General features: G+C 40.3%; 1 protein-coding gene across 6 annotated transcripts in view; it reads left to right on the forward strand.

Moving 5' to 3' along the window:
- Positions 1–2,736: 2,736 nt before the first annotated feature.
- pcm1 (pericentriolar material 1) overlaps positions 2,737–24,652 on the forward strand; it is a 32,134-nt gene continuing 10,218 nt past the window's right edge. For 2 of the 6 annotated variants that reach the window (XM_038271868.1, XM_038271874.1), the window contains exons 1-27: positions 2,737–2,902; positions 3,798–3,911; positions 6,698–6,946; positions 7,297–7,623; positions 9,539–9,709; positions 9,917–10,033; positions 10,225–10,411; positions 10,689–10,798; positions 11,617–11,884; positions 11,974–12,121; positions 16,329–16,541; positions 16,713–16,879; positions 17,612–17,838; positions 18,959–19,101; positions 19,200–19,329; positions 19,743–19,910; positions 19,998–20,176; positions 20,311–20,496; positions 20,615–20,873; positions 21,802–21,947; positions 22,029–22,231; positions 22,408–22,582; positions 22,671–22,975; positions 23,122–23,283; positions 23,546–23,602; positions 23,798–23,970; positions 24,169–24,300. In XM_038271868.1, coding sequence (XP_038127796.1) covers positions 3,816–3,911; positions 6,698–6,946; positions 7,297–7,623; positions 9,539–9,709; positions 9,917–10,033; positions 10,225–10,411; positions 10,689–10,798; positions 11,617–11,884; positions 11,974–12,121; positions 16,329–16,541; positions 16,713–16,879; positions 17,612–17,838; positions 18,959–19,101; positions 19,200–19,329; positions 19,743–19,910; positions 19,998–20,176; positions 20,311–20,496; positions 20,615–20,873; positions 21,802–21,947; positions 22,029–22,231; positions 22,408–22,582; positions 22,671–22,975; positions 23,122–23,283; positions 23,546–23,602; positions 23,798–23,970; positions 24,169–24,300 — 4,698 coding nt within the window. In that variant the 5' untranslated portion in view covers positions 2,737–2,902; positions 3,798–3,815. Of the gene's footprint in view, positions 2,903–3,200; positions 3,322–3,374; positions 3,532–3,797; positions 3,912–6,697; positions 6,947–7,296; positions 7,624–9,538; positions 9,710–9,916; positions 10,034–10,224; positions 10,412–10,688; positions 10,799–11,616; positions 11,885–11,973; positions 12,122–16,328; positions 16,542–16,712; positions 16,880–17,611; positions 17,839–18,958; positions 19,102–19,199; positions 19,330–19,742; positions 19,911–19,997; positions 20,177–20,310; positions 20,497–20,614; positions 20,874–21,801; positions 21,948–22,028; positions 22,232–22,407; positions 22,583–22,670; positions 22,976–23,121; positions 23,284–23,545; positions 23,603–23,797; positions 23,971–24,168; positions 24,301–24,652 lie in introns of those variants that run through there. The other 4 variants (XM_038271872.1, XM_038271870.1, XM_038271869.1 and 1 more) reach the window with 4 other exon arrangements.

Consider the following 24,652-nt stretch of genomic DNA (forward strand, 5'->3'; position numbering starts at 1 on the left):
GGAATTTAGGGTTTTCATTAGCTGTATGCCAAAATCATTCGTATTGAGACAATAAAAGACCTGAAATATTTCAGTTAGTGTGCAATGAATCTAAAATATATGGATGTTCAAGTTTTACCATTACATTATGGGAAATAATGTTATCCCAGTATGCTGATATTTTGAGAAGGACCTGTATGTTGTAACTGTGAAGGAGAACATAGTGCAGCATATGGTGGATGCATAGTACAAAGGAAAGCAAGACAAGCACAAAGAATAAAAATAACAGAGAAGGTTTCATATGCTGAGGCATTAAGAAAAGTTAGAAAAGAAAGTACAAATGACCTGGGAACTAGAGAAACAAATCAAGGAGATTTAAGTCAGGACAATAATACTTAACAAATTAAACAAAAGTAAACTGTTGTCAGTTCACAGATGAACATAATGCATGTAAGCACAAATGTAATGTGGATGAAAATACAATAATGGTGAAAAAAGATAACTTTGTGACATTTATTTGTCACATTATTAATGTTACAATGCAAATGAAAAAGAAAAGTGATAAAATTAAAACGATTGTAGAAGCAGCAGGAGGGTTCCTACGCATGAAAGAAGTCCAAGCGGATCAAATTCACAAACGTCTGAGTTCAGCTGGAATGGAATGCTAGATGTCTCTTAGTAAATGGTCAAGAAAAAAAAAAGGGAAACAGCTCCAGATGTTATATGTGTTCAAGAGACTTTGTTAAAACTATTTTTAGATTTTATAATTTCCAGTTACAGTTCAGTCAGAAGAGATAGAAGTAACAACTGTAATGAAGGAGGTTGTGCAACATTCATTAAAGATGGACTGGCATATAAAGGAAATCATGTACCTGGAGAGTATGAATGTGTCAGTGTAGAAATATTTAACTTAGAAAAAAATGGAATTACTAGGATTCTCAATTCCTATAATTGATGTAAAAAGTTAGAAAGTGAGATTTTTGATAAAATTTCAGGATCAATAACAAAAAGAGAAATTTGATGTGGTGACTACAATGCTCATAATAACCTATGGGGAAGCAGACAGATGGATAATAATGGTAAAATAGTGGAAGAAATGAAAGGTGACTGGTGTCCCTTAATAACGGACAGGGAACAAGAAATAACATACAGGTACTATGTCCTGCCTGGTTTACCTTCAGTATCTAGTTTGATCGTTAGTTCTTGTGAGTGGAGTGTGAGGGGAGAATCCCCAATAGGAAATGATCATTATTTCAGGAAAAGTGAAATTATATGATCAGCCCATAAAAAGCAGAAGCGCAGCAGAATTCAAATATTTAGGAGTATGGTTAAATAGTATAGTAAATAATAGTTCATATACATGGAAAATGCATATTAAGCATATTTACAGGGATCAGCAATAGATTATGGATCCATGGTATATGGAGGAGCAGCAAAATCGACATTACAAGTAGTAGATAAATTGCAATATAAGACATTAAGAATAGCTACTGGAGCAACTAAAGCTACCCCCATTACTTCTCCTTTAGACGCTGGGGAAACTCCTTTAGAAATGAGACGGGTCAAAATATCACTTTCATACTGGATCAGAATTAGAAGTAGCGGTGAAGAAAACCCAGTAACAAGCATAATAAAGAACTGTTGGGAATATTCAAAATTTACAAGAATGGGCTTTGGCTGGAGAGGAAATGAATGGGCAAAAGTGACTGAGTTAGATGATAAGACATTTTCTAAAAATAACCCAATTAGCGCTGTGTCACCATGGCTATTTCCAGAAACAAAAGTTGACTTGAAACTAAATGAAATGAAAAGAGAATAGAAACATAATGGGGTTGGGGTTAAAATTGGCTTTTATATTAGACAATTGTATTATAGTTATTTAAAAATGAAGACAGATGGTTCAAAAAAATTCAAATGGAAATGGGGGAATAGGGATTTACATTCGAGAGATTCATATATGTATCTGTAAAAGATTAACCGACCTTCTGTCTGTATACACAGCAGAAATGGCTGCAATAATTATTAGTTTACAGTGGGTGGAGGAGACAGGTTAGTAATGAGCACAGATTCTCAAGCAGCAATAGAAAGCATTCCCTCAGAAGGAAACTATAGGAAAGACCTAGTCTTAGAAATGCATCAGAGTTTATTCAGGTTAATTAGATATGGAATAGATGTTCAGTTCTGTTGGGTTCTAGCAGATTAAAGGGTGAGAGGAAATGAAACAGTAGATAAGCTGTTTAAGCTAAAAAGGCTTTGGGAAAGCAGATTACGGTTCAGATTCCGGGAAAGGTAAATCAATAATTAAAAAGAAAGAAGCAGAAAGGTGGAAAAAAATGGGATAAAGATGAGAAAGGAAGAATATTATATAGAAACAAATAATTATATATATGTGAGGGGTTGTGGAGGAAAAGAAAATGTGGATCATGTTATATGAATTGCTATAAATATACAACCGAAAGAGAGGATGAGGGAAGTAATAAGGGAAAAAGGGAGAGAATGGAGTATTAAAATAATTTTAGGGACAGATGGAGATAGGGAGGAAATTAGGGTCATTAATAAAGATTTTCTTTTATTTTCACATAACACAAAATTAAAAAATAGAATCTAGTAGGTGGAACGTTAAGGCTACACACTCATGTACAGTAGGTGGCAGTAAGCACTCATAAGCTGTTTGTAATCCGCCAAACAAATGAAAGAAGAAGGCGAAGATGATGAAGACGAAGAGGTTAGATTTTTGCCTCATCAACCGTTACAGCGCCACCTGCTGTTATGCAGTTTTAGCATCAGGCTAACGCTGTCGTTGTTTGTTTCGAGCTTGAGAGCCATGGACGATATATATTAATAGAATAACAGAATATGACACTCTACTACAACTAAATATATGAGTACCTTCGCTGTGACTTTTTCGCTAATATTTTAAACGGTAACACATCTCCTTTTCTAAACTTGTCAATCGCTAAAGTCAGCTTATACCTGCGTTGTTTAGTGTTAACTTTTGTTAGCTTTGCTAAGTATACAACGGTACCCGATTTAGATTATGTTGTGTTTATAGACGTTATAAAAGAAGCGTGTCGTTATAAAAGAATACTTTGTCACAGACACCTTTCAATTTGTCTCTGTCGTGGCAAGCTGGGTCCAGGCGAATGGGTTTTAGCCACCTAAATTTCCAAGACTGGCAACTTTAGCGAGTTTTTAGCAAAGTTTCAGAGTTAACGGACCACTATTAATACAATTTACTGACGTAAAAAAAAAATGTTTGTTGCCATGGCAATTGCTGGTCATAGAAGGGTCGCATACGTTTGGCTAGCGAAGTTAACCAAGCATCAAACCTGGTGTTAACTGGTAGGAGTGACTGCAACAATGGCGGTTGTTTCACCTTTTTACTTGGTAACGGAGAAGCTCACTGGAAGCTAGCGCTAGTATCTCTTTAGTTGTAAGACAGCGGTCAGTTTGGTTCCCCGGCGGGAATCCGAGCGGCCATCACAGCCCTGTAGCAGCTAACGCTAACCGACAGCTAACCAACCAACCTTAACTTTGTTCTCTTAGTTTTCGGTAAGAAATTAGCAGTAATATAATTATGTTTTTCAGATTGTTAATTTTGATAGCCCGTGTTTTTGTCGACAATTGTAATATTACATCTCAACGCAGTGTTTTTTCAGATTATTTACTTTTTGCGTGTTTTTAATGTAGGATATAAATAAAGTTTACTCCATGCGATTTGTACGGCGATGAATGTGTATTTGAATGAAGCCGTTTCTCTTACTGCTCTTTAATTTCTTTGACGTGTTGACCTCTAAGCTGTTTGTTATTATCATCAGCTGCTGTAACCGGGTGACATGGCAACCGGAGGCGCTCCGTTTGATGATGGTGCAGAAGAGTTGCACAACTGGACAGCACCCAATGGCAGCCTGGAGGACAGACTGAACAACATGGTGAGGATTTTGCACAAAGTGCCAGTCACATATAATATTAGTACTTGTTTTCATCTTATCCGTTTCCTGGTGATGAGAGCAGCAAGTCATAGCAGAGACTCTCTACTTCAGTTGACTCCTCTGGATGAGAAGGTCTACTCTGAGCATCTCCCAGATTGATGAACTAACACCCTAGCTCTAAAGGAGTGTCCAGCCACCCTGCGAGGAAAGCTCATTTCACCTGCTTGCATCTCGTTCTTTCAGTCATGATCCAGATTTCATGACCATAGCTGATGGTATGAACATAGACTGATTAAATCAAGAGCTTTCACTTATGGCTCGGCTCTCTCTTTACCACAACAGAGCGGTGTTACGTCTACAGTATAGAGACAGGCGCATCGATCTGTCTCCCTTCACTTGTGAGCAGGATCCAAAGATACTTGAAACTGCCCCCTAAGCACTAACCCTTAACTATCAAGTGTCACTCGCTATAAAGTCACACTCACAGCTTTGGAAGAGGCCTGGATTGTATGTGTGGGCAATAGAGGGTGCTAGGGCACCGCCCAACACCCAATGACCCGGATTAAGACATTATAAAAATGTATATGATTTTTTATTTATAATTTTAAATAAAAATGTTAAATATTTTGAAAAATATCTATATATTTTTAGATGTCCAAGATACATATATAATCTTTAATGACTAGTAAAGCATCATTAAATTTTTCGTCGGATTGGTGCCCTATTTCCGCCCTGGGGCACAAAAATCTTTGCCAATTGACTCTGTTTAAAAGTTGTAGATGGTCGAGGTGCGGGGGCTGAAGATGCATTGGAGAGAGAGAGAATGCTTCATGCTTTATATCTCAGAGATAGAGGAATGGTGCAAGAAATGCCCTTTTCCAGGACCTGGTTTTGCAAGAAGGCTTGGCTAACTGCATTTAGCGAGGCTTGCACTTTATTCTGCTTTCCCTGCCTCCTCTTTCAAACGTCAGCATCTGAGCCAGCATGGATAAAGACTTGTAGGACTGACTTAAAGCCAAAGAAGAATGAATAATTTGGGATTCACATGGAAAATAATATAATATAGTGTAATTTTTCTGAATGTTTGTTAATTTGCCTAGTTGTTCCTAAATAAACACAGTCTCAAAAAATAGTTTTTATATATTAAAAAATATATAAAGCTGACCAATAGCTTCTCCATTATTAAACTGGTACATTTTGTTTTTTTTTTTAGGTTTGTGACACAATATTGGAGCATGCAAAACACAGATTTGCCTTTACAAAACATCAGAAGGGCAACTTTTATGTACAAAAAGTAAACCTGTACATGGAATTATGTTTTGTTTTTTATTTTTATAAAGTGATTTTATAAATTTTTTTTTTGTTCTTCATATAAATATACTGGTGTGATAACTTAGTATACATTTGATTGGTTTTTGGTATACTTCTATTTTTAATTTTTAGCCCCCCCTGGAGAAAACTCCACCAGCTGCCACTGTGTGTGGGGTATAAACGTGAATGTGTGGCTTTTTCTCTCCAACGTAAAGGGAAAGCAGTTGTTTCTATAGCAACACAGCGACACAGCATGTGCGTGGCTGTAGCTCTGTCGCCCAGGGTAACATAATATTATTAAACATTTGCCATTTTCTTAAAAAATAAATCTAACCAGTCAAATAAAACTCTTTAAAAGCGGACCCTCAATTTAGGGATTAATGAAGTCTTCTTTCTAACTTGTGATCTTCTGACAGTTTGATGAAGATTCAGCAGAACTTATGTTTGAATGCACTTGTTTCCTCAGTCACTAGTTTGCCATTACACCCACTGCCAAATTCCAGCAAGCCGGCAGTAGCAGTGTAAATCACACCCATCATGCGATTTGATTCAGTATCAATTTCCTGACCCATCGATTTGATTATTTTCGATACTCAAGAATCCGCATATTTTAGGAGGGCAAAATATGTTTAGCACCACCGCAGCACGCAAGTCAGAATTACGTCCAGGAGCAAATGGATAAAAATAGACAGATGGAGAAAGAAACATGAATCGATACTCTTGCGGACGTGTCGATGCATTGGATCGATGCATCGATACAAAGTGATTATTATTTACACCTCTAGCCGGCACTGTTGCAAACTCATCATTTAAGGGCTGAATGGTCCACTCACCCTACCATGGTTTAGGATGGCCCTTAATGGGGGGACTCTCCATGGGAACGCGCAGACAGAGAGTTAGGGCTTAGGGATAGTGATTAGTGGCTGGTTTGGCCCTCCTTTTGAAACCAACTAGTTTTGGCTGCTCATGTGCTCCCTAACAAACCCATGGTGTTTTGAAAATATATCGTTTGAAGCTAAACGGTTATCCTGATTACTGTTACAAAAATGTGTCTGCTAATCCCACTTTCGTCTGTCAGTTCAGTTCCAAGCAGCAAGTCTGTTTTTAAACAAATAGTTACACTTTTCTAACTGCTGTAAGCACTTTTAAAGAGAGCTGTTATGGCTGAAAAAAGGCAAATCCTTTGTTCTGTTTTTTTCAGTCATCTCCAAAAGTGAATAAACAAAGTGATTAGTACTTAGTAAAAAGTTATTTTCTTTGACCTACCAGCACTTGAGAGTGGAGATTTTTTCCCAGTGTGAGGTGAGGCTTGGACACCATTGCTGTAGAGTATATGTTTTCAATGTTCTTTCACTACTGCAATGTAAACATCTTGTCAACTTTGCAGTTTATTATAGCCTTTGTCGTCTTCTTTATTTAGTTTTTTCTCATAATACCAAAAAACATCACTTATACTTTCTGTTGTTTTGGAGCAGAACTGGGGGATCCAGCAAAAGAAGGCTAACCGGTCATCAGAGAAGAACAAGAAAAAGCTGTCGGCATCAGTGGTGGAGAGCCGACTGACTAATGATATTTCACCGGAGTCCACGCCAGGGGTGGGCCGCAAGAGAGCTCGCACTCCTCAATCCTATCCCCATATCAAATACACTACCCAAATGTCTGTTCCTGACCAGGCTGAACTGGACAAGCTACGTCAGAGGATAAATTTTACAGATCTGGATGAGGTAAGCATCACAGCACTTAAAAACATTTTTGGTAGTGTGAGTATGTCGCTAATCTGTCCCACAGGAAGTATCTGACAAGAAAAGGAATTTAGTTGACTGAGTACTGGGGTGGCTACACACTGGAGCAGTGACGATGCTCTGAACCCTGCTTAAGTTTTGTCATCTTTGTATGTCTGCCAGAGAAATTCTACTTGTTTGAATTTTATACTTTTCAGAAATTAGGTCCAAGGTTTGCACAAAATAAGTTCTCTGATAAATGCCTGTACATCTACATCTCTTACAGTTTGAAAACAAAATTGTCTAAAACCATCAGTGCATTTCTCCTTTTCCTCTGATCTTTTGTTAAACAGAGGAGCATTGGCAGTGACTCCCAAGGACGTGTTACAGCTGCCAACAACCAGCGGCAAATGGCTGGAGAGAACAAGAAGCCGTACAACTACCTGCCTCTGCATGTCAACACTAACAAAAGCAAACAGCTGCTCCATCCCTCAGCTTCTGCACCAACTACCCCAGCTACCTCCAAGGAAATGAAAAAGCAAAGTCCTGGGCGCAGGGAAACATCAAGTTCTGCTGTTCCTCACAAGGAGTCTTCAAGGATGAGTCATGGTGGACCAGAGAGAGAGCTTCTAATGGAGAGAGAGTATGAGAGACAAGAACCAAGAGTAGACAGCAGCCAGGTAATGTTTCATTGTTTAAAATTAGGCTGGGACTTTAATGTGTTAATTTCTATTAATTAAGTAGAAACATTTTAAGGCATTAAGAAATAAAGCAGTTCATTCCTTTTTCTTTTATACATATTGAAATCCCAATCAGAAGCCCTTATTATCACTGTTTCTTGTACACCTGTAAATCTGACGCACAAGAAGCATCACAGGAGTTGCTCCAATGGATATTCAACCTTAAAAACCATGGCTCGATACGCAGCGTTTGAACTTGGACCCCCTCACTCAAAACATGTCTACCACACGCTGAGCGCCAACAAACTTTGGTTTGCTACCTGTGCTCTTTCTTTAGCTTGCCTGCTGCGCTCAGCTCTGTCTCTGTGCTCAGTCACGACATGTTTAACTGTGTGTAAATAAACAACGCCAACTGGGTGATTTAAGATAAGTGGAGCTTAGTAAATGAATGCTGCTTCCTCATGTTTGGTTCTAGTTCTGGGTGCAGAGAGTAGGCTGGAACTAGGAGACCTAAGTGGTCCAGGACAGGGGTCTTCCAACGTTTTCCAGGCAAGAACCCCAAAACTGATGGCGAGATGGAGCGGGGACCCCCTATTGTATGCAATTGTGTTATATCAAACTGGTCCCATAGTCACTCTATTAGAGATGGAGTAATGTAACAAAAGTATTTTTTTCCTGGGATTATTAAAGTATTTCTGATTCTGATTATTTGTTGATGGGACAGGTGTTGTGAATGAAATGGTGTCCAGCATGAAAGAGCTCCTTTGTGTTGCTGAATGTGTGCAGTGATGGCTGAAAGACATCATCTGCCTCCATTTATCTGTTTACTACAGTGTGTTGAATTCAAGTTAATGTGTATTTAAAAACATTTCAATTAGTGGAAAAAATTGCAGGGGGGGTATAACCTCCATGCAGTACCTCTGTGGCCACCCTAGGGGTCGCAGACCCCCCTGTGAAGACCTCTGGTCTAGGAGGTTGATACACTGACAACAAATCTGTTATTCATTGAGGTCCATTTATAAACTAACAGAAGGATTTTAAAGTCTATTCTCTGAGCTACATGGAGCCGGTGTAAGGATTTCAGAACCGGCCTGATGTGCTCTACTTTCTTAATTCTTGTGAGAACAAGGGCAGCAGCGTTTTGGATGGTTTAGTAACTGCCTTTATGTGCCTCTGAAGGTTCAGGCCTGAGTCTATCATGACACCATAATCACTGGTTTCTAGCTGTAGTAGCTGGATAGTAACTTTATATGACTAAAGGATGAATTTAGTCTCTAATGTCAGTCAGTCTGCCATCTCCTGGTGGAGTTTTGAGTTTTTAAAATGTAGATAGAAAACCCCTCAGGTGTTTATACCTTCATTGTTTTATTATTCCGCTTTTCATTTTCTTATTTTTACCATCCCTTTTTCTTTTTTTTTTTGTTATGAAAATGGAGATCTGTATATCATTGACTTCCAACTTGCAATGATTCACTATGTTGCTCTACCACAGGCACTTGAAACAACACATTAAGGTTTGCGATTCTTGTGAAAAGTAATGTGATTAAAAAGATAAAAGAAGAATTCATAGTTTTTTCCCAGAACCTGTATGTTAGCATATTTTTCCTCACAGCACCCTAGATTATTTGGAGAAGAAACCCAACTAGGATGAAAGTGAGGGAGAGGTTGTGCAGCTGAAACCAGACTGTATATAGGACAGTTTATAAATACGCCACCAGTGGTGCCTAGCGACTTCTGTGCCCGTCCCCTTTCAGCCCTTTTGTATCCCAGTTATGGCTATATCTACAGATGTTCCCTTAACCTTTCTTATGTTTTTTTTTTGTTTTTTGTTTCCTTTTTCGCTTTTTATTATCTTTAAACAACCCCTACCATCACCATACGGCCCTCTACTCTTCCCGGCTTTGAACGGCATCAGGTGGTGAGCAAGCTGGTGCAGATTCGGGACTACATCAGTAAAGTCAGCGCCATGAGGGACGATCTGGTGGAAAAGAATGACGTTCCAGCCAATGTTGAGCGTCTCTCTTACCTCATTGACAACCTCAAGGAGCAGGAGAAGTCCTATTTACGGTTCTTGCAGAAAGTGCTTGTAAGTGCTTGTTTCCATTGTTTTTCTATAAAATGAATAAAGTTGGCTTATGGTGTGTATTCATTTAAAGTATTTTAAAATAGCTATTTAAAGTTCTTCAGTTCAATGCATGCAGTACTTTTTTCCATTATGCATAAAACCCAAGGAGATGGTTAACAGGAAATTATTATGAAGTCCCTAACAATCTCAGTGGTACTATTTTCCCAGGCCCATGAGAATGACTGTGATTTGGGGACTCTGGATTCTGCTGTCGGCTCAGGGTCGCTGGCAGAGAGCTCTTCTCTAAACATAGAAGTTCAGTCTTCAGATGCTTCAAATACAGCAGTGAGTACATTTGTCTGGCTTTATAAGATTTTATCTGAAACTTTAAATTCCAAAGATAAAAAGCAACAACACCATGGCTACCATGTATCTTTTAAGTTGGTATTCTTGTAGTATAGCAGTGCATTTATTTGCTGATTTGGATATCCTCGGAGCTGATATTGATATGTGGGGGCGGGGTTGTGCATTTTTAGGGTGGCAGGACAGAAGCTGTTGGTGCTGACCAGAAGGAAGAGCTGGAGAATCTGCGAAAGCAGCATGAGCTGCTGAAGAAGATGCTAGAGCAGCAGGAACAGCTTAGGGCCCTTCAGGGACGACAGGAGGCACTAATGGCCATGCAACAAAGTGCTGAACATGCTCTGGCTGTGATTGAAGACACAGGTGACATACAAACCTATAAAGAAAACACATTTTCACAAGACAATTTTGTGTGAAGATTAAGAATGTCACGTCAGTCCTTACAGTTTGGCTTCCTTTTTTTTTTTTACTCCACACAACTTTTAAAAATAACAACAAAAAAGCAAAACCGAAATATTTATGTTTTTATATTTCTGTGTTGGAGGTAAATATTTTATTTTTATTTTTATTATGACAGCAGCATGTCAAGCATAAAAAGTTGTCCATATGTTTCTCTTTTAACTTTTGTTGTTGCTTATAGTTGTGACAGAAACAACCGGCAGTGTTTCTGGCCTGAGCATCACATCAGAACTAAATGAGGAGTTAAATGATTTGATTCAGCGTTTCCACAACCAGCTGCATGAATCTCAGGTACAGTAGAAACTAGACGTAGATCAATACATTAAGCAGATGATAGTTTTTGCCTATGTTAGCTTTTTTTTTTCTTTTTGAGTGCATATTTATTTATATTCATGCAATTGTTTATCAAATTCATTAGTGCATTTAGCAGCCATATCTTGGCCGCTCCCTCCATCTGCAGTCCATTTTTAGCTTTTTGTTTGACCTGTTTATAAAAGTTTCTTATTTAGAATTTAGACTTGTGTAACAGTTATCATTCTGGGGTTTTTTATCATGTAAATGTGAGAAGAAAAAAAAACAATGTTAAGAATCGTTACATTAAGAATCGTCCTAAAAAAATATCAGTAACACACATCGGAGATCAGTTAGACTAATGTCAGCATCAACCTTTAAAATAGAAAATGTATCAGTCGATCAGTAGTAGAAACTAGAACTAGAGAGCTAGAATATTCCTAGACGTTTTGTAAAATATTTAAAATTAACTGCATAGAAACATTTTATCTGCCCTTGCTGATACAATGCTGCCCACAATAATTTGTGCTTTTGGTAAAGATGAATCAAAAGCCTTGAAATAGTTATTCCAGTATATTTTTACCCTGAAGGAATGGAGAAATCTAACTTTACATTCAGGAAAAAGTTCTATTTTACATTTCTCTAAGTAAGGCTTTTTACACATCTTTACCTGCAGTACCGTTAAATGTGACCAGCACTGTAAGTATTAAAGTTAATGAATTTCAGATGAATAACCATTTAGAGGAGAATAATCTAAACAAAAACAGCAGCAGCATTATTTTGACCATTGAAATTCCTCTACAACATTCCTCCACCAGACTAAAATGGTGCCAGATAACCGGCGTCAGGCACAGAGTCTTTCCCTCTCTGGAGAGGTGTCCTTGTCCTGGTCCCGCCCACTCCCTCCTCAACACAGGCCGCTCCTTCACTCTGCTTCTGGCCCCCATGCCGGCCTGGACACCAGCGAAGTGACTGCCAGTGCCAAACTCACTAAGTTACAGGAGCTTCAAGACAAGAAGCAAACCATGGACAAGATCCTGCAAGAGTTGCATTCACTACGAGACCAGACCCTGAACAATAACTCATGTATTCATCTTTTTATTTTATTGTATTTGCAAACATGGTGCAGCTTAACCTTTAGAAAGTGTTGATGAATTGTCTGTGGCCTCCCTCAGGTCGTGGCTTGTCAGCACAGTTCAATCCAAATAGAGGACTATCTGCAGATCACCCATCAGCTTTCTGCTCAAACACGGCCTCAACCTCTTCTTCCTTTCAGCCTTTGTTCTCACAGCAGGAGAGCTCTGGGTCATCTGACAAGCTAAGGTACACAAGATCACTCACACACACACAGTGCTCTGAGCTGCTTTGGTAGTGGTGGGTCAGATATCAGCAGCAACGGGTTTTGCCTTAAAGGGATCATAGAATGATTATATAGGGTATTTGGTGCTGGTCCTTAAGGTCTCTGAATAGGGAGTGTAATGGTGGTTGGGCTGAAAATGGCATATTTGCTGTTCTATGCACCCTAATGCAAGCCTGGTTAAAAGCCCTAGAAGGAAACGACAGGTTTTCTTCCTTTTATGGTATGCTCATGAATATTTAGATGAGCTGTGCGCTGATTGGTTGGTTTACAACAAGCGAAGCTGCTAAGCAAAGACGCATCATTGCAAGAAAGCACTCACTAAAACATCAAATTGTTGATATGGTAAGGTGACCAAATGTCCTACTTTTCATACCTCAAAAATGTCCAGGGAAAATTTCAAAATTGTCTGGGATTTTGGCCGACTACAGTGCAGCACTTAGTTGAAACACACCGGGCACTTGAACCGAGCTGTCAGCTCCGGGCCTGGGCGGGAACCCAGGCAGAAGGGGGCAGGGAGCCAGTAGGGGGCTGAGCAACCAAACCCGACCCGGTGATGGTTGCCTGGAGGACGGCCCAGTGCTTTCCTCCGCCTGCATTACCAGACCCACATTTGGTTGTGTTCCTGTATGAGAGCCCCATTTTGACTATAACCTTTGGATTATTGATGGGGTTGAGGTTGGGTTGATTAATGGATGGTTAAAGGAGCTGAATGTTTTGGCGTTTCACCAGCAACAAGTTTAGCGCTATGAACAGTTTATTGGTCATGATTTTAAAGCCAATAGGGGGTTTTCATGTGACGTCGCGCTCACGTGACTACTCAGCGCGTCCGCCATATTGGGTGGCAGCCTTAGGCAGTATTGACAGTGAAAAATGGTGAAATCGTGTGTAATTGTTGGTTGCACGGCCCGTGGAGGTGGAGATCAACGCTCTTTCTATCGCATACCAGCCGTAATCGTGAATCAATGTGAAAAAACAAAACAGCTATCTGAACAACGCCGTCACCTATGGCTGACACGGATATCCAGGTCCGATTTGGACGGTGTTAAGCTGGAACACGCCAGAGTCTGCAGTGCTCACTTTGTCACAGGTAATTAACTGTCAAGCATTTAAAACATGTAAGAATATATTAATAATAGGGCTTGGGCGTCATGACGTATTACTTTCCGTGGCCGCAATGTTGACCGTCTCCGCCGCCGCTACTCAGACTACTGCCTATGACCACGGCGTACTGGACTCCCTCTCTCTGCCGTGTTTTAATTTGATTAATTTCACCTTAACTTGATTTCAACCAGCGGGAAAAGGCTCAAATATGTGAGAAACCCGGAGGGTTTAGGGAGGTTTGGCAACTAACGTTACTAACCAAACCTTTGAAACACATAGCAGCTAGTTAAAAGTACATTACATGCCTGAGTGGTTGTTAGCACTAACGGTTAGCACTGTTTGCTGGCTTTATGAGCTGCAGCTCCTGAACCCATCCATTCGTAAACTGCACATGAGACTCCAAGGACTTTTAGCTTTGGAACTGTTCGCGCACCGCCGGCCGTTAGCCACCTAGCATAGCGAGCCCTGCGTCGGATTGTTTACATTTTTACCATCTTATTAAAACTCACCCGTCCACGTATGATGGCGATTTCCTTCATGTACATCACTTCGACATCTCGTACCCAACCAGATGTGAACTGGTTGTGAGCCTCTAGACCCTTGTACGCTCTCATTTCCTCCAAAGTGTGCAGAGGGTTTTCACTGAACACCGGGTAATGAACTATGTCGCCGTGCTCTACATTTAGCCAATCATCTGGATTAGTGCTAAACAAGGCACCGTGGAGGGCATAGGGGTCCATATGGTCGATCACGGAACATTTCCTCAGATATGTTCCATGATCTGGTGGCTCTAGCGTGCTGGCGTACTTATCTATTCGCGACATGATATACAGGTGCTGGTCATAAAATTAGAATATCATGAAAAAGTAGATTGATTTCAGTAATTCCATTTAAAAAGTGAAACTTTGTATATTATATTCATACATTACATACAAACTCATATATTTCAGATGTTTATTTTGTTTAATTTTGATGATTACAAATGACAACAAATGAAAATCTCAAATTCATCATATCAGAAAATTAGAATATTACTGAAGACCAATAAAAACAAAGGATTTATAGAAATGTTGGCCAACTGAAAAGTATGAACATGAAAAGTATGAGCATGTACAGCACTCAGTATTTAGTTGGGCCTCCTTTGGCCTGTATTACTGCAGCAATGCGGCGTGGCATGGAGTCGATCAGTCTGTGGCACTGCTCAGGTGTTATGATAGCCCAGGTTGCTCTAATAGTGGCTTTTAGCTCTTCTGAATTGTTGGGTCTGGTGTATTGCATCTTCTTCTTCACAATACCCCATAGATTTTCTATGGGGTTAAGGTCAGGAGAGTTTGCTGGCCAATTAAGAACAGGGATACCATGGTCCTTCAACCAGGTACTGGTAGCTTTGGCACTGTGTGCAGGTGCCAAGTCCTGTTGGAAAATGAAATCTGCATCTCCAAAAAGTTGGTCAGCTGCAGGAAGCATGAAGTGCTCTAAAACTTCCTGGTATGTGGCTGCGTTGACCCTGGACCTCAGAAAACACAATGGACCAACACCAGCAGATGACATGGCACCCCAAACCATCACTGACTGTGGAAACTTTACACTGGACTTCAAGCAACGTGGATGAAGTGCCTCTCTTCTTTTCCTCCAGACTCTGGGACCTTGATTTCCAAAGGAAATGCAAAATTTACTTTCATCAGAGAACATGACTTTGGACCACTCACCAGCAGTCCAGTCCTGTTTCTCTTTAGCCCAGGCAAGACGCTTCTGACGCTGTCTGTGGTTCAAGAGTGGCTTGACACAAGGAATGCGACAGCAGAAACCCATGTCTTTCATACGTCTGTGTGTGGTGGTTCTTGAAGCACTCACTCCAGCTGCAGTCCACTCTTTGTGAATCTCCCCCACATTTTTGAAGGGGTTTTGTTTCACAATCCTCTCCAGGGTGCGGTTATCTCTCTTGCTTGTACACTTTTTTCGACCACATCTTTTCCTTCCCTTCGCCTCTCTATTAATGTGCTTGGACACTGAGCTCTGTGAACAGCCAGCCTCTTTAGCGATGACCTTTTGTGTCTTGCCCTCCTTGTGCAAGGTGTCGATGGTCGTCTTTTGGACAACTGTCAAGTCAGCAGTCTTCCCCATGATTGTGTAGCCTATAGAACTAGACTGAAAGACCATTTAAAGGCTTTTGCAGGTGGTTTGAGTTAATTAGCTGATTAGAGTGTGGCACCAGGGGCCATCAATTTTGAACCTTTTCACAATATTCTAATTTTCTGATATGATGAATTTGAGATTTTCATTTGTTGTCATTTGTAATCATCAAAATTAAACCAAATAAACATCTGAAATATATGAGTTTGTATGTAATGTATGAATATAATATACAAGTTTCACTTTTTAAATGGAATTACTGAAATCAATCTACTTTTTCATGATATTCTAATTTTATGACCAGCACCTGTATTTAATATACGATAATATGCCACCCAAGATGGCAGACCGGGAGCTGGCCAGTGACGTCACTGAAAACCCCCTATTCTCTGCCAGGAAGCAAACCTGTTCAATCAATATTTAAAATCACTCCAGGAAAAACCTTCATAGGAATTACTTTGTATAAGTAAACCCAAAACACAATAAGATTCCAAAAAGTGAGGTAGTGTACAAGTAGCAAGGAGTATGAATTAACAGAACAATATATGCAAGTTAGATTTATACATAATAAATGATTTACATGAATAATGTATTTGCCTACAATATCTCAGTTTACTGAGAGCCAAAGTGTCAGATGTGCAGCCAACCCGTTACTTAGCAGCAGTTGAAGTTGTGTATTTTGATGGTGGGGGGGCTGCTGCCCACTGATGGGAGCCTTTGGCTGCAGGTGTTCTCCTGTCCAGTCAAGGTGGGGTGACTGTAGACCAAATGTTTGGGTTTGAAAACCTATTGAGGTTGTTTGTTGTCTAATCTTCTCAGTCAGTGGAATCAGATTCCTTGTTGGGATCAATCATTGAAAGCAACAAAAAGAAGACTATGAACTATACTTTTATACTGACTCCATGCATTCAGAACTTTTTTCACATTTCCCAACAGGAAGCTAAAAGAGGTCCATAAGCGCCTTAATGAACTGAGGGAGTTGGTTCAGTACTATGAGCAGACTTCTGATATGATGGTGGATGCTGTCAATGAGAATGTAAAGGAGGCTGACGATGATGATGAGGAGGAAGATGAGACAGAGGATGGATCAATGTTTGAAACGGTGTTTGAGTTGGAGCATGAGAATCACCAGCCTGTCGCAAATATTAGGTGAGTGTGAACATCTCTGAGGACAACGTGGTTTGATGTCTGAACAAATTTACCTTGGAAATATTACAAAAATAAGCAAAAGCTTCATGTCATCTTATCTCAGTTTGTCATTTTCTAGGGAATGGTTCTTTGAATATCAATAATAGACATTATTGCTCTCTGCGTCTCCAGAAACCAGCAGCGTAGCGGAAACTGGGCAGACTTGAACAGCCTGACCAATGGACGCAGTGTCAGGAGTGGCTCAACAAACAACCAGGATGGGAGACTCAACACCGAGTGTGAAATCAACAACCGGGCAGCCGCCAACCTCCGCAGCCTCAAAGTCACCACACCCATAGGTTGGCTCATGAAACACTGACAATAATGTCCTTATCCCTTAAAAGTGATATTGGTGATTATAGTTTAGTAATAGATGATAATTTTTTTATTTCAAAGAAATTTTCATGAAATCATAGAAGTTATGTTTATAGAATTAATAATATGAAATTATCTGTAACAGGTTTCTTAAAGTATTGAAAACTTTTTACCTTAGATTAACAGTTTCTATGTACTTGGGAGTTAGTGCTGCCTATTAAATTGCATTAAATAATCACAATTTTAGAGAGGAAAAGGACAAAAATGTTATGTTTACCTTTATTTTCTGGTTTCCTTTTGAATTTTTATTTTCAAACGGTAAGCCAGTCTTGTCTGAAACATGTTTATTGTTTACATGAATATATTCTTGTTAAGGTATTCATCACTAACTTATAAAGAAGTAAAACAGGAATTTTCCTATTATAAAGGTACCAGTTTGAGTAATAGGGAAGAAGACCACTGGATCGGTAAAAAAAACCCATAAGCTTTAGGCTGACCCACATTCCTGTATAATTACCAAATTTATTTTTGTGAGTTAATTCAAATTTATAGACCAGTTACATTAACTTATTCTAGTTAATATTGCACATTCATGTCAAGTGTCCTTTTCTAAAGAAAATGTTTTGAAAAGTCTAACTTAGTGCAGCTTGCAGCAAAAATCATTACTAAACACGGCTTTCTGTAACAGCATGTGGTATTTTTTTATTGTGCTTTAGAGTGCCAGTACAACAGGGACCTTCCCTATGACCAGGTAAAGGATGAAAATGATGACGAGGATGGCCTTGATAACAATGAAGGGGCACATGCCATGCTTCCAGACAGTGTTTCAGAGTCTAGTCGAGGTAGCAGCTTTGGGAGCGGCGCTGGTTTTCCTGCCAAGGTTCACCGCCAGACAGCAAAGCAGAAACTGAGGCAGCTACAGGAGCTGGTGGCCATGGTTCAGGTATGAGAGACTTTATGGCTGAGGATGCTCTCTAACCTTGATGGGTGAATAAAATGAAAGTTACATATGTAACTACGGTTTTATGAATCCCGGATGACTGCCAGATCGCGACGTAGGCGTGGCAGATGTAAATCACAGTCCAATGGGACAGACGTTGCTTGGAAAGAGGACAGCCTAACCTCAGATCCCCGTTGCATAGGAAAAGCTGGTCAGAGTGTCTCAGATTGACGGTGGCTGCAATGTATGCCTCCAACTCTCTTACTGGACTCAATAACTCAGACCTATCCTCATTTGCACCTGACTGAGGCTGAAACCGAACAAGCCGCAATGGCTGGTTACGGTGAAAAGTATAAAACACCTTAGGCACAAATGCAGTATTAGGCCACAGGGTAACACCGGAGCCATCTGGAGCCCAGCTGATACACATAGGGCTGACAGAGAGAGCATGTAGCTCGCTGACCCTCTTAGCTGAGAAGATAGACATCAGAAAAGCAGTCTTGCAGGAAAACCACTTGAGGTCAGCTTGTGCCAAAGGCTCAAATGGAGGGTGGCACAGAGCTGCGAGAACCAGAGATATGATGTCATCCTCCACAACCAGTTCGGGCATGGGTAGGGAAGAGAGTCCGGCCACTGGAAGTGAGGCATCAGACTGACGTGTCTGCAACAAGGACTTCATCTCTGAAAAATGCTTCCATTACCAGGTATAAAACCAACAAACCTAACAACGTTAGCCGTATCCAAACTTCAGCAAGAGAACTTGATCACACTTGGTACGGGGGCGAAAACCGCTACCTTCACCAATTACAACAGCGCAGACCAGTGAAAAAAGGCTGCAAAAGTAGGGCATATATTGGGAGAGGGGGCGAAAACGGCTGCCGTCACCAGGTATAACACCGATAAACTAAAGAAGCTAACAACGTTAGCCGTATCCAACTTCTGCAGTGAAGTTGTTCACACTCAGTAGAAAAATCAGACAAAGAGCTTGCAATGGCTTTCAGTCTTGAGCCTCTGGTGGTGGGACCTCACATTGTTTGGAAAACTGTTTGATGCATTGAAGAAAAAAATCGAACCACCTATGATTTTAGTGATGAGAAACAATTAAGCTATCTGTGTGACACAGAGTGATGACACCGATGGAACAACAGCAAATGATGATGAAGCTTTACATCAGCAGCCAAATAACACCAGAGCACCTGTGTGTGGGGCCTCCAAGGGTGGATCCAAACAGGGTCCTGGAGATATTGCACTTACCAGCAAGGCCAGGTGTAGTAAAATAAAATAGTTGAGTCTTGCACTTTGTTGTACAGCTGTCTAGTTAGGTTCATTTCATCACTTTTATACAATATTTGTTTTTCTCACAGGGAAAAGTTGTATGAGGAAAAGTTGCGTCAGCAGAAGCAGGAGTTGAGGCAGCTCCACGAAGAGCGACAGAGACTGATTGAAATCCAAGGCAAGATCCAGGACCTGCAGTGGACCTGCCCAGACCATCTGGTATTTAACTCTCATAATCACACAAAACAATTGTTGCCTTTGAATAGTGAGTTAGCTGGGATGTAAGATGTATGTTTGAGCTGTTAACAGAATTGAGAGTGAAAAAGTGATTCATTTCATGTATGCTGTTTCCCTCCTCTGAAGGAGATCCTAGGAGTAAAGTCTCACTTCAAATCCAGGAGGTCATGTCACTAGGAGCAGCATTTGTCATCAGACACATTAACCCTTTATGACAGTCATGTTACAGCATGCATGCTAAGATGCTTGAGTATGATATAGTGTGATGTCTTAATTATGCCAATCATTCAGAACGATATGCTTTTGCTTTGAACATGACCTGTAAGCGATATTTTGGGTTTGATTTGAGCATTTCATTGAATGTGAAAAATGAAAGCGTATTTGTCCCCTTCCAGTCGTCTGTGTCCAGCACAGCCAGTCAGCAGGGTCTGCTAAGAAAGGCTCCAGTTGCGGTTTCCACTCCGGCTAATGTCAAACCTTCATCTTCTGGACCTAAAACCAACTTAGCCATGCTCAAACCCACTGCTCCAGAGGCAGCTTCTTCTTCTGTCACTGACAATGAGGTAACTCATTCCCTCATCTCCTCCTGTACGCTTTGTTAAAAGATATTATCTGTTCATTTACGTATTCTGTTTTTGTTCCGCCTACAGCTTTGGTCAGAAATGCGGCGGGGACAGATTTTACGAGAAGATCTGAGACAGCGGAGGAAGCACCTGGAGTCACTGATGGCTGAACATCAGAGGCGTAGTGGTCCCTGTGACTCTCCCTGTCCAATGGAAGACCAGGAGGGTAGCGCTACACTGTCACACTCTATTAACAGGGATGAAAGGTAGGAGATGCACCTCTTAATGGGACTGCCTCATCAGTTAGAGCTCTGTTATCATGCCTCTTATGTACAGGCCTTTATTTCAGTGTATATTATCAGTCATTATGAACCAGCAAGCTATAACTATATTTTACCAGAACAATGGCCACATGGGGTTCCAGTCCTTGCAACCTAGATGATGATGATGAGGAAGAGGAGGATTATCGCTCAGAGATATGTGCTGACGAGGAGGAGGAGCAGGAAGAATGTACAGAAAGTGGCTCAGAGGATGACATCCATGTGTACAGCCAGCGCGCCTTTATTAAAAGGAAGAATCAAGGAAGGTAAAAGCAGCTGACAGAAGATGCACAGATTTATAGCAATTTTTTCCCTCAATTTCTGAACAGATATCTGTCATCTCTTTCTAAAGTCCATTTTGCTTGTTTATGTTTAATGTTTCAGCAATCTGAAGCCTCCAGCAGGCTTTTCTGGTGACGTTGAGGGTCATCTACATAATGAGACAAAGGTCAAACAGCAGACAAGTAGTTTCAACCAGTCCTCAAGCCAGTCTGGAGGTATTCGTCGACAGGAGAACCTGCGCTGGGCTTCTGAGCTCTCCTTCGCCGAGGGCACATCTCACTGGCAAGAGCAGATAAACCAGCTCCAGAGACAGTTGGACTTCAGCACCAGCATGTGTCAAACTCTCCTGCAGGACCAGCAGGTCAGATCACTAAACTCACTAATGAAGCTTTGGTCTGCCCTGCTTCTAACAGGTGTTACTGGATGTCAGTTGGCTGTTTGGATCCAGTTCAAGTCAAATTTTTGCATTCAGAACAAATTTCTTGGCTTGAATTAGATTCTAGAAGCAGTGCATTCTGTCTGACACGAGGAGTGATTTCTTTTCAGAAAAGTATTTATTTCTGGAAAAATGGTGAGCCTAATAATTCTAAGCCTAAATTAACACAGTAGACCTAGTCCTTAATAGCAGGAACATGAACCATAAACAAGTTTTATTCTTCTTGCATGTTTGTCATTGTATCAGGATATATTTTGAAATTTTAAAATACAATTCCCAGGCAAATCTACCATTATCCGATTTCAGTAACATGGTGATGGTATATTAGTGCTGATAAAAGCCTCAGTGTATTGAATAAGTCATTAATATCTGGGTCAGTATGATAGTGCCAAAGAGCTGCTAGGATGCAATATTACTAGGTTTGATGGTCAGGTATTCACACATTTCATGCATTTCATGCCTGGTTGAGTTTATTTTATTTTTAAGTGTAGATGCTAAAACAAACGTAGAGGTAATGACATTTTGTAATGTTAAAGAAGGAAAAAATGTAAAGGAAACCAGTGTTAATCATTATCTGTGTCATCACTACAGCATTAAGCAACATTATATTTTCAGTAGATTTCAGTATTATTCCCACTTATCTGAATGCTGTTTGATCATTGATAGAAAATAAGATTAGATTTGTTTACCAGCAGATAATTATTTATGTATATTTGATTATCAACTCCTGCAGCTTCCCACACTAATACCATGTCTAAGCAGAGTCAGGATGATTGTTATGATTGCGTTATATCTAGTCTTTGTTTAAGATTGTTGCTCAGTCTGTAAAAAGTTTTTTTTTTTCTCCCAACAGACACTATCATACATGCTACAAACTCTACTGACGGGTCAGTACAACACCCTTCCAAACAACGTGTCATCCCCTCAAGTCCAGCTGGTGATGCATCAGCTTAACCAGTGCTACACCCAGCTCGCTTGGCAGCAAAACAACGTTCAAAGGTGAAAGAAGTGACATTAATAAATACAGTTTTATCCCCACAGATGGGAGATTTTCTGTAATTTTTTCCCTTTGTGTTTTAGACTAAAACAGGTCCTGAATGATCTCATTCGGCAGCAGGCCTCTTCCTCCTCAGCAGCAGGTTGGCAGACACAGAAACAGAGCTCTGCTCGGGAATCCAGTCCAGGACCCTCAGCCTCTCCTGGCTTCTTCCTTCCCTTCTCCTCTGCAATGAACCCTTCGACTGTCAACATGGCAAACCCTTCCTTATCTCCATTCTCTCCCAGTATGATTATCACACTGCTATGATATACTCACCACTTTGGGTTTTACCTCGCAGAAGAAGTAACAAATCCTTCAAAAATCTAACCCTTTTTTTTTTTACAGTAAAATAAAACAATTTTGTTCTCCCAATATATCCTATCCTGAAAGCATTTAAATATGTTTTCTCTTTCTTTTAAGGCTTCAACCTGTATCCCACCTTCCCTGGTGCCATGAGCGATTTGCCTCTGGGTGCAGAAGGTACAGCTTCATCTGAACATCAAAAAAGGGATCAGAACACATCAATGAAAACGGAGTACATGGGTTTTCCTCCTCCTCTACATCGCTCTCCTCTTAACACGGCAACAGAAAGACGGTATGATAAACCTTATTATCTCTAGAGAGGAAACTTATTGGCTAGACATTTTAGTTAATGCTCCTGTTTTTTGTGTTTACATCATTAGATCTGGGACACAACTGAACACCTCCTACACAAACAACATAACACAACACTCCCTGTCTAAAACAGAGCTGCAAGAATCTCCTTCCTCATCCCCTACTTTTAACAAATACCAATCAAGGCCGCAGGAGTTTGACAAGGCATCACAGGAAAGCTTCTGCAGTATTCCTGACCCTGTTGATCCCGCCACAGTCACTAAGACCTTCAAGGCTGGTAAAAAAGCCTCGGCTCAAGCAAACTTGGCTTCTTGGAGCAAAACTCCCAAAAATAGACGCAGCAGGAAGAGCAAAGGACACAAGAACAGTGAAGGTACAAAAGTCAAATCACTCTCCTGAATCTACTTAAAATGTATCATAAAATATGTGAAAATAAACCACTGAAAACTTTTACATTTTTGTATAGGTATATAAATCTTGATAGAATACCAGAGCTTCTCCTGTCATTTTTTTCCCCAGGCCATGATAGTGACAGCTATAGCAGCACTGCAGAATCTGTCCAGGAGAGGGCAGCCTCGTCACATCATAAAGACCAGAACCAGGCTTTGTTGGACAAACTGACTCAAGAAAAACTGGACAGCAAGACGAAGGTCGGAAGCAAGCGAAATGACCTCTCCTCTGGTATGGCTCAGATCCGTTCATAAGAAAATGTTTAGAAAAGCGGTTCCCCTTCCTCAGTCTGTAGAATATTTTTTTTGTGTCTACAATTATCATTCACATTTGTATCAATATTTTGATTTCTATCATTATTTTCAAACTGTTTTCCATATAAACTTACAACATCTAGTTAATCTGAATAGATTATGTTTCTTTATACATTAGCCATTTTTCTGACTATTTTAATTTTCTACCCGTTGTTGCTTTGAATTTATCCTACTCACAGCTTATGCTTGGAGAACACCCTTCCTCTCTAACAGAATTGCATGCACAGAAGCACCAGGTAAAGTCCCCATGCAAATCTTCCATCATTTGGTTCTTACTTTCTCACCATCATGCATGCCTTTTATTTACCCTCTCCAAAATGTCTACATTTATGTGCAATCTTTTGTTGCTCGCAAATGTTGTCTCATTTGTTTTTACTGATTATAAAACATGCATGAAATATACCTGACGTTCTAAAACCTCTGGTTTGTAGATGCTAGCAGTGACTTCTCCTTGTTTGAGGCTCTGCGGGAAACAATCTACTCGGAGGTGGCGACGTTGATATCCCAAAATGAGTCCAGACCTCACTTTCTAATTGAGCTTTTCCACGAGCTGCAGCTACTCAACACAGACTATCTACGCCAAAGAGCTCTCTATTCTCTACAGGTGACTCCTTTCTGTTCTGATCAGTGCAGCTAAACATGTTTTGTTCCAGAACATGTTTGTAAAAAATAAAATATAATAATAATAATAATCTGTCTGAGCCAGTTGAAAAATCTGAATCAAAAATCAGAATTAAACCACACAAAAAAAAACCCATTGAAATATCAGAGGATGGCTTTTGTCATCACATATATCCCACAGGACATAGTAACCAAGCACCTGGCAGTGAGGCGTGCAGCGGAGGATCAGTTACCCCCTCTTGGCTCTGTTGTTTGGACAGCAGGCTCTCAGTCTGAGCTTACGCCGAGCCAGAGTCTGATCACCAGTGATGAAGTGAGTCTTCTTTCCAGCCACTCTGTTATACACTGCTTGAAGGAGTATTCATATCCCTCTGACTCTTTGAGATTTCATCGTATTGCAGCTAAAAAGTGGGAGATAGGATGGGTAATAAACTGCAACATCTGTGGAGGTATATCCACAGGTGTAGCAAATTTTAAATGTTGAAGTCTTCAACTGCCAATAGGATTTAGGTGTGGACTATAAACAGGAAGAACATCCTTAAATGTAAACCCCTCCATCAGTCTCTGTATTTTTAAGATAATCGTCCTGCTGAAAGGTGAAGCACTACCCCAGTATAAAATCATTTGCTGCCTTTTCTTCAAAGATCTTGCTCCTTTCATCCACT

Source organism: Cyprinodon tularosa, unplaced genomic scaffold (genome assembly GCF_016077235.1).
Source record: "Cyprinodon tularosa strain WSP-4 unplaced genomic scaffold, ASM1607723v1 ctg81, whole genome shotgun sequence".
In the NCBI taxonomy this organism is placed as follows: domain Eukaryota; kingdom Metazoa; phylum Chordata; class Actinopteri; order Cyprinodontiformes; family Cyprinodontidae; genus Cyprinodon; species Cyprinodon tularosa.